The sequence below is a fragment of the Syngnathus typhle genome, linkage group LG2 (genome assembly GCF_033458585.1).
Source record: "Syngnathus typhle isolate RoL2023-S1 ecotype Sweden linkage group LG2, RoL_Styp_1.0, whole genome shotgun sequence".
In the NCBI taxonomy this organism is placed as follows: Eukaryota; Metazoa; Chordata; class Actinopteri; order Syngnathiformes; family Syngnathidae; genus Syngnathus; species Syngnathus typhle.
Window position 1 is genome coordinate 518,229 of NC_083739.1, and position 9,331 is coordinate 527,559.

Genomic DNA, 9,331 nt, shown 5'->3' on the forward strand with positions numbered 1-9,331 from the left:
TTGGAGCGCCCAATCGGCCTACCAAGCATGTTTTTGGGGATGTGGGAGGAAACCAGAGTGCCCGGAGAAAACCCACGCGGACACGGGGAGAACATGCAAACTCCACACAGGGAGGGCCGGAGGTGGAATCGAACCCGCACCCTCCCTACTGTGAGGCGGACGTGCTAGCCAGGGTGCCACCGAGCCGCCCAATTTAGAATATATATTTTGAGTTTTTTTGCGGGGTGAAAAAAATCTGTGATGTACTGAAGTCGCGATAAATGAACCACAAGATCAGAGAGGAAACCGCTTTCAACCACACAAGAGAAACGAGCAGCCTATATAAGGGCCATTCGGGCGACAAGTGGGGCTCTTCCCAGAGAGCGAGCCAGACAGACAGTGAGGGAGGGAGCTGCACCATCCAATTATTCCAACAAGCTTCCCCCGTCCGTCCGAGTGTTCACAAGTTGCACGGAATATCCAGCCGGGTGAGAAATGACAATTAAAGTTGTGACCGGACTTGTTTGTTCTCATCTCTCAGGGCTCGTTTTATTTCCGACAAAAACGGCATCGTCATCCGCTCGGACCGCGGCGACTTCAACGATGGCTCGCTTTGCTTGGAGCTGGAAACCAATCAGGTATTTCTTTTCTCGGCGTCTGCGGCAAAAGACGAGGAAACTTCACTTGTGTCTTTCTGCTCCAACAGTACGTTGTGAACCTGACGGTGGAAAACACCGGGAGTCAAAGTGTGCTTTTGACTTACTACACGGCATTGCACAAGCTCAGCTGCTTCACTTTGCGGGACGAGCACAAGGTGACCCGGAAAAACCCTCTTGCGCTCCAGCCAGGTCCGAAAGCACTTTTCATCTGCCGGCCGCCGCTGGCGTTTCTCCCTCCGCTCAAAGCGTTTCTCTTTCTGACCCTTGCAGGTGACAGCTACGTGGTCCAGATCCGCTACCATTTTGAGGACGTGGGCAACTATCCAATCACGTTGGCCTTTGAATTTAGGCTGGGTTCCCTCCTCGCCCCCGCTGCTGCCTCCTTCTACATCATGCGCTATATTCAGGTTCATTATTTGAGCGCGCTGGGCATGGAGCTGAAGCCCACGGCTCCCTTCAGGCGTTCCCGGCCCGGTCCCGCCCCCCTACCTGCGCTCTACGGCTGCCAAGTGGTGGATGGGCTGCCTCCTGATGGGTTAGTCCAAAACCTTTTCATTTCAGCACGCCAACATTTCCTCGTAGCAGAGAAGCAACTAACGGGTTTGGACGGCCTCATTGTGACTTTCCTTCCTGCCTTCCCTCCTTCCCGCCTTCTCTCCTTCCTCCCTCCCTCCCACAGGACGTCACAGACAGAGCTGATCAGCGAAAGGCAGCTTCATGCTTATCCATTGCCAAAAGATTTCACCCCGCAAATCTTGAAGCCTTCTGCCCATAAAAAGTTTGTTGACATGCACCTGCTGACATTTCAAGTCTCTCTGTTAGATAGCAAAAGGTTTTTCCTTTTTTTTTTCCTGAAAGCCCTTACAAGCACACTTTGAAGCAACGTAGGGCAAAAGCACTTGACAAGAATTCAAAATCAGGCCACGCTTGATACAGCTTGCTCTCAATGTTTTCTGTCTTTTTTTTTTCCCCCGGACAGGACTTTGAACTTCAAGAACTACTCTCAGAGGTTCCACCAGTTCTTGTTCATGGAGGAGTATTGGATGCAAGAGGACATCAGGCGATACTTCATACCCAACAGCGAGCGAGAATTTGCCTGCATGAAAAGAGACCCCAGCAACAACAAGCTGCTCATTCTGGAGGTTGGCCGCTTTGCTCACGTTGGTGTTTGGGCGACGGGGGCGCCCGTAACCGCAGTTGAAGGGCGCAACAAAGGTGCGGCCATTGTACTCTGGCTCGCCAAATGAATCCGGGATGATAAGGCACGTAAGAAGAGTCGGACGCGGCTCCTCCACTCTGTACGTGTTAACGTGCCTGTTTTCCAACACGTCGGTCCGGCCCGGCGCCTGGCCCCTTTTCAGCGAGTGTCCCGGCCGGCTCGCACCGGTCGAACGTATTTCGAAACAAAGCTCCGTTTTGAACACCAGCCATCAAAAGGATCAGCAGCGTATGTACCTGTGACCCTTTTTCAGGTCCCGGGTCTGGCTGAGAACCGGCCGTCTGTGCTCCGTGGAGATCAGCTGCTGGTTTACCCTCAGGGAAAAAGCGGGCCCAAGTACCGCGGCTACGTCCACAAAGTAGAACGGGACTTTCTCAAACTGGGCTTCAGTCCTAAGTAAGAGGCTCCGTCGGATCGAGCCGGTGTCTGAGCCTCACGCCGCTTTGTGTATGTACTCGCAGGTTGTTGGCTATTTTTGTGGATGGCATGAAGTTCAACGTGGAGTTCACCTTCAATCGGCTGATTCTGCGCCTGCAGCACAGAGCGGTGGAATTGGCGGTCAAGCTGAACCTGAACCAGGTGTTGTTCCCGCCGGCCGAGCTCTCCTCCCAAAAGCTTGCCGGCGACGTCCCCGAACTCAGGTGAGGCGGGCGAGGCTCACGTTCCGCTTTGTTGGCGCGCAAAAGAATTGGACAAATGTTTTGGGAAGGTGGAGGTGCCAGCTATCACGGGAGGGAATTTTGGAAACTTAACGGCATGGCATGGTGGACCGTGCCATCAATCTGGGCAATATTGCGTGATGGAGTCGGGTTGAAGGTTCGGAGCCCATCGTTGATGCGTTTCTCTTTGTCCCGACCGCACGTGCGGCAGTTTCTACAACAGACAACTGGAGCAGAACGACGAGCAGCGGCGAGCCGTGCGTAACATCGTGGCCGGCACCTCCAGACCCGCTCCCTACTTGGTTTTCGGCCCACCCGGCACAGGTAACGGGCGGGCGGTCGGCGGCCGGTCGGCACCATTTGAGCTAAGCCTCTCGGTCCTTTCAGGCAAAACGGTGACTTTGGTGGAGGCCATCAAGCAGCTGTACAAGGTCCAGAAAGAGTGCCACATTCTGGCCTGCGCTTCCTCCAACAGTGCTGCCGATCTCCTCTGCACCAGGATTCTCCAGGGCCACGGCAACAAGAGCACGGTGTACCGCATGTATGCAAGCAGCCGGGACCCGCAGTCTGTTCCCGAGGAGCTCAAGGTGAGCGGGCGGGCGAGCGAGCGAGCGAGCGAGCGAGGTGGTGCCTTGAGGTGCCTCCAACCTCCGCTCTCTCTCTCTGAGTTACGAGAGAGCTTTGTATTTTACGCCGCAATGACTGAACCGCTTCAGAGAGGAAAACCAGAACATTTGTGCTGCTGGCTTACTTGGGGCTGGAAAGTTTTTTTTTTTTTTTTTTATAAACCCATTTGACATCCAAACGGAGTAAGGAGCTTCGGCTCAAGTCGAGCTTCGAAATCAGCAGATGTTTTGAAAGGCTTCATTTCTCAAATGATGACAATTTTCGAATGTAAAGACTTGAAGAGGTGCTCTGTGACTTTTGGGGGCAGCCCCCAACTGAGGCCTTGAGTCCATTGTGTTCCAGTCTCATTGCAGGTTGTGTGAACGTGTTTTTTTTTTTTTTTTTTGACAGGCATGCTCCAACCTGGTTGGAGACTCCTACGTTTTCCCCTCCAAGGAGAAACTGATGCAGTATCGAATCATGGTCAGCACTCTGATCACAGCTGGAAGGTAGCGTTGCGCCCCGTTTGCTTTTGAATGGCCGTCGCATGTCGCCGACCGACCGAATCCACTCGGAATCGGAATCCACTCTCTGTGCTGGGGGGGAAAAAATACAAGCGCGTACATGCAACAGGTCCTTTCCATGTGGTGAAGCGGCAAGGGTGGGGGGGACGCCACAAAAGCAGGCTGACCGGCAGCCTGGCGCAACAGCCCAGTCAGTCCATGCCAGCCCGGGACGGGACGGAGGCGGGTGGGTGGGTGCCGACGTGCCTTTTATCGCCAAAGTCAGCTTTATTGTCAAACCCTTCATATGTCAAGACACACAAAGAAATCGAAACTCCGTTCTTATCATCTTCCAAGGAGGGCTAACGGACGCTAGCATCCAGACAGTATTCTTTATTCAGGGGAGAGCACCAGATAATGGATGTTTTGGGAGCGGGCCGACAACGACTGGCTCTGCGGCCTTGAAAGTCAGCTGCCCTGAAAGTCAGCTGCCCGGCCAGGCTTTTCCGAGCCGGACGGAGGGAGGGAGGCCGGCAAAATGTTTGAGCCGGCAATGGCCGGCCGGCAATGTGTCAGGTTTAATTCGCTGACTGAATAACTGTTAAGAGAAAAGCGTCAGCAGACAGACCACAAGTGAGGCAGAACACTTTACATACTGATAAGAACATCTGGGAAGAGGAGTTTGAGTGGACTGGATACAGAAGAAAAAACCTTTGACCTCTAGTTAAAACATAGCAAGGGAAGTTTTACGACATTGTGTAGGATGCAACAAGCTAAGTTATTTATTACTGGTTATATACATTCCAACCTAATCCTACGATAAAGATAGTTAGGAAAAACCCTGACTTTAATGGTCACTTGGAGGTTCATCTGGGGTGCAAGACAGCAATGAGGCATGTTGTCTAACAAAGTGCTCTTTGTTAGAAAGGAACGGTAGATGTTTTCCTTTATGCTGACTTGTCAGCTGCGTCCTGTCTGACCCGGTCTGTAATCCCTCTTCTGTGGTACATCATAAAAACAGCAAGCATCTCTTGCGGTACTATTGGGGTAAAGCATTGATTAGAGAACGCATGATAACATATATATACATTTTTCTAACACTTAGCTTGCGCAAGGAGTGCAGTACAGACCGCTTGCAATGACCAAACTACACTAATGTCTGTCTGCATCCTTGCTCTTTTTATTTGGACTTGCCCTACCCACAAAGTGAAACAGAAGCCACTAAGGGAAAAAAGGGGAAGCGCGAAGGCTCTGCTTCGTAAAGGTAAAAAACGCCAGGTGATATACTTATATGGCCATATAGGAAGAGGCATTGAGAGTTCAGCATGTTCAGCAACCACTTGGGCAGGAAAGCAGGGACGCTCTTAGCGCTCGGTCTGTCGAGAGCGTGAGCCACTCGACCAAGAAAGATGATTGATAGACACAATGCCGTTGCAGGGCATTGTTTTCTCTGCAGCTGCATCCCGCCGACCCAGATGTAACCTCACACCTTTTCTGTGCTAAAACAGAAGAACAGCAAAGCAGAGCAGCAAGCACATATTCGTAGTAATTTTGCGCTAAAGCATTCGTCGTAATATTGAAATAAAGAAACAAAAAGAGAACGCATGATAACATATATATATACATTTTTCCAACAAATGGCTGGCAATGGCCGGCCGGCAATGGCTGGCATTGGCTGGCAATGGCCGGCAATGGCTGGCGCGCCCGTAGCTGGTGGAGCGAGCGAGCGCTCCAGTCAGTCACTTTTGTCATTCTTGCTCTCTTCAGGCTGGTCACGGGAAACCTCCCCTTGGGTCATTTTACACACATTTTTGTGGATGAGGCCGGCCACGCCACCGAGAGCGAATGCTTAATCCCGCTGGCCGGTAAATAAAACAAACTAAAATCTATTTGGGGAGGAAAACCCAGAAAAATTGCCGTTTCCAACTGACTGGATGCGTTTTGCTCGAAAGGGCTTCTGGACCCCGAGTCCGGCCAGCTGGTTCTGGCCGGGGACCACAAGCAGCTGGGGCCCATTGTGGCGTCCCCCGCCGCTTTTCGACACGGCATGGGTAAGTGCGGTCTTGCCGCCCGGCCCGCTACAGGCGGATGCAAAAGGTCCATGCCGCTCCAACCAACCGTCCGTCTGTTTTTTTCCCAGACGTTTCCCTCTTGGAGCGCCTGATGACCAACGCGTCAATTTACCAGAAGGACGGCAACTTCAACGACCTGTTTGTCACCAAACTGCTGCGCAATTACAGGTGGCGTTCAGTTTTGGCCAGTTTTTCCTCCTCGTGTCTCTCCCTCCTACCCCATCTGAAATGATTTTGCGGCGCCTGCAAGGTCCCATCCCGCCATCCTGAAGGTTCCCAATGAGCTCTTCTATGACGGAGAGCTGCAGCCCTGCGCTGACCAGATGAAGCGCAACTCCTTCTGCAAATGGGAGTACCTGGAAAAACAGGTAAGGCTTCCTTAACCCCGTTGTAGCACGCCAACCATGTCCGCCGATACGCTGCAGGACTTTCCGCTGATTTTCCACGGAGTGACGGGCCTGGACGAGCGCGAGGCCAACAGCCCGTCGTTCTTCAACCGAGCCGAGGTGGAGGTTCTCGTGGACTACGTGAAGAAGCTGCTGCAAAGCGCTGGCAAAAAAGGCCTGGCGACCATCTCGCCCAAAGACATTGGCATCATCGCCCCCTACAGGAAACAAGTAAGGGTCGCTCTTGTGCGCACATAGCAGCGTTGGCCAGCGTTGTTTGAAAAGGCAATGCCAATCAGTGTCTCGATGTTTGCTTTAACAGGTGCAAAAGATCCATTGGGCCCTCAAGCGACTGGAGAAAGAATTCCGGGGGCACGACATGAGCGCCCTGAAGGTCGTTAGCTGCAAAGCTAACTGCCCCAGAGTGTCAAATGGTTTGTCAGTTAAAGGCGGATGCTTTGTGTCAGGTGGGCTCAGTGGAGGAGTTCCAAGGTCAGGAGAGGCGAGTGATCCTGGTGTGCACGGTCCGCAGCAGCCCCGCCCACATGGACTTTGACAAACGCTTCAACCTGGGCTTTGTTGCCAGCGAGAAGGTACGCCTGCGCTCGTTCGTACACACTCGGATGCCGGCCGGACGGAGCGTGCTTTGCATCCCGGGACTAGCGTACCGGCTACCTGTTAGCGTTAGCCAGATATACGGTGCGCCACATCATCATCATCATCTAATGTGGCCTGCCGAGATCAATTTTGCATTGACTTGATGTCATTAGTCAAATTACAAATGTCACATTTGAAAAATCCCCCAAATGCTCCTACCTGCCAAAGTGCTTCATGCAGCAAATAAGTGTCCAAATGTTTTTGCTCAGAGATTCAATGTGGCGATGACTCGGGCCCAAGCCTTGTTGATTGTGGTGGGGAACCCGCTGGTGCTCAGCACCGACGCCGTGTGGAAGCGGTGAGTGCCGATGGGCCGCCGCCGCCGCCGCCGCCGCGACCACTTTGGCGCGTGCGTGTCATGACTGAAGAGTAACGCCGTTGTCTCGTCCCGCCGCCACGTGCAGTCTCATCAAATACTGTCAAGACGAAAAGGCCGACCGCGGGTACAAGTCCGTGGAGGAGGACCAAGCTGTGGCCGAAAGACATTCGTCTCTCTTCCGCCAAATGCATCCCGACCGTGAGTCAAGCTCTCTTGGTGGACATGTTTCAAAACGCACCGTAACGTAAGCCCTTTTGCTCTCCCGTCAGCGGAGGACGACGTGGAGGAAGGCCACCGTCGACCGGAGGAGTGATCCGTGCGCCGCGCTACGATGTTTCCATGTCTACGCCGAGGACCAAACAAGAAGAAATGAAAACGACGCAAATGAGATCAGACCGTCTGCGTGGCATTTTCCAAAAAAGCCTTCTTCCCGACCACACGAGCCACGTCAAGTTGGAAGAATCAGCACAATCTGTGACTTTTTTAATCATGATTGTTGCAGGCGCCTTTTAAAGTCTTAATGAATGTTCCCCAAAACTTTCTCATATCAAATAAAGTTGTAATTTACCCATGCTCAGGCTCTTTATCAGGGACGTGCGGTCAGAGGAGGCCTCCCCTGCCATCATGAAAAGGGGAAAAACAAAATCAATTAATTTAGTTATAAAGTCCTTTTCATTTCAGTAGTTTTGTATCCTTTTGAACCAAAATGGCTGTATTTTCAGAGTTAGTTCAAGACCGAAAACGGTTGGCCGACTTCCTCCCTTGCTTCCTCTGAGGATTGTGTCATCTATCACACGGCTGCCTATGTTGACAGGCTATGCAGTTGAACTGCATAGTTCTAAGTCTAACTTAGAAGTGCATAGTCTAACTGTTAGACTGAGCTGCTCTCTGTCTTTATGTCGCTCTTTAAGTGTTCAAACGCGGTGGCTATATGAACTCAATTCCGAAGTTAAGCTGATGGATATAATATCTAGTGTTTTTTTATAACGTCGTGTTTCATTAGAACAAAACAGCTTTAAAAAGAGACCCAACGGAGGCAACGAAAAAAGAAAGTTCTCCAGCCTTACGGCAGGGGGTGCTAGTGATCCCGGGATGCTACACGCGCCCACCTGTAGAATAAGTGATCTCCACCAGTTTAAATTGACAGTGAACAACTGAGGAGCACTCGTCCATTTCTTTCGTTGTTGTTTTGTTTCCTTTCGTTTTCACATTTCGTTTTACAATGGAGGATGACATATCCAAAGGATTTTCTTTCGGTCGAAGCAGGATGTCACCAGTAAAGGGAAATCGGCAGTTTGCAAACATACTTTATTGAGGCTGCGTTCGACTTGTAAATAATGGCATGAATATCATTTCCAGTGTTGGCTGTGCTTGTGTGGTCGCATGGTGGGTGGTAAGGGAAATGTGCTTTTCTTCCAAGTGTTGTGCAACAGGATGTCTCATCGGCCCAGACAGCGAGGACACCTGACAAAAACACCTCAAGGTCGCTGAGAAAGGAGAATAACACTCCGTCCTGGTGGTGGTCGGGCTTCGCGGCTGGGGAGAACCCAACCCAACCGCCAGACAGCTGAGGCCGGTCAGCTGCACTCACCGATAACACTCAGACAGGGAGGAGACGGCCATCGACCGGTCGGTCATCACACAATGTTTTGCATGTTTGAATATTCCTATTGTGTTTCTTTAGAACTGCGCAACCCGGATGAATGTGTTGTCTCTTGATGGTCACAAGTTCACGGTCGCGAGTTTTAGTGTGAGGGGACCTGGGACCCAGGCGCCTGGATTAGCTTGCTTTGTCAGGAATAAACAATTGGTCAATTCGGTCTAACTGATCAACTTGACAGAACCAACTCGCAAAATGGTTAGGTGCGCCCGCCAGTGTGCGGATTAGGACATAACGACTCATGTGTTAAGTGTTGATGGCAATTTGGAGTCCGATCAATAACTAGAATCCGTAGCCGTCAAGGAAGAGCAACTCCGGAGTTCAAAGGTTGGATTCGGACAACGGGACTTCGGAGCATGTCTTTTCAAACGCACAATCGAAAACAAGTTTTTCATTCCATGTGCTTTATTGAGTGTTTTGATGTGAGAAGATTGCTGACTGCTGAGATTTTAATTCAAATAGTTCAAATTAAATAATGAACAAGCCACTCTCGAGCAACGTTCCCCAACCTTTTTTTGGGGGGGACACGTTTAGGTGTCAGACAAATTTTACCAGGGGGGAGGGTGACGTCAGTGCCTCCCTAGTCATGAACCTCACCGCACGTCACAGCTC

The 9,331-nt window shown here is 51.4% G+C and overlaps 1 protein-coding gene and 1 long non-coding RNA gene across 2 annotated transcripts; both read left to right on the forward strand.

Moving 5' to 3' along the window:
* The first annotated feature begins 260 nt into the window (after positions 1-260).
* On the forward strand, positions 261-7,631 carry LOC133149146 (putative helicase mov-10-B.1). The gene is made up of 21 exons (XM_061271805.1): positions 261-343; positions 521-617; positions 686-827; positions 909-1,173; positions 1,318-1,416; positions 1,618-1,780; positions 2,111-2,253; positions 2,319-2,498; positions 2,728-2,840; positions 2,904-3,103; positions 3,534-3,631; positions 5,393-5,490; positions 5,578-5,676; positions 5,766-5,865; positions 5,948-6,065; positions 6,123-6,314; positions 6,406-6,477; positions 6,551-6,676; positions 6,950-7,038; positions 7,145-7,257; positions 7,329-7,631. The coding sequence occupies exons 1-21, from the start codon at positions 261-263 to the stop codon at positions 7,370-7,372; spliced, it is 2,634 nt and encodes an 877-aa protein (XP_061127789.1). The 3' UTR covers positions 7,373-7,631.
* Positions 7,632-8,211: 580 nt separating this feature from the next.
* LOC133144742 (uncharacterized) lies at positions 8,212-8,879 on the forward strand. Its single transcript, XR_009710766.1, has 2 exons — positions 8,212-8,389; positions 8,480-8,879. It is a non-coding gene; the product is annotated as an uncharacterized LOC133144742 (long non-coding RNA).
* Positions 8,880-9,331: the final 452 nt, after the last annotated feature.

Bases quoted from the DNA above. Each gene is read 5' to 3' on its own strand.
- LOC133149146 (XM_061271805.1), top strand. From the start codon at position 261: ATGAACCACAAGATCAGAGAGGAAACCGCTTTCAACCACACAAGAGAA. The intron at 1,417-1,617 runs GTTTGTTGACAT...TCCCCCGGACAG, and splicing joins AAGCCTTCTGCCCATAAAAA to GACTTTGAACTTCAAGAACT. The intron at 6,677-6,949 runs GTACGCCTGCGC...GTTTTTGCTCAG, and splicing joins GCTTTGTTGCCAGCGAGAAG to AGATTCAATGTGGCGATGAC.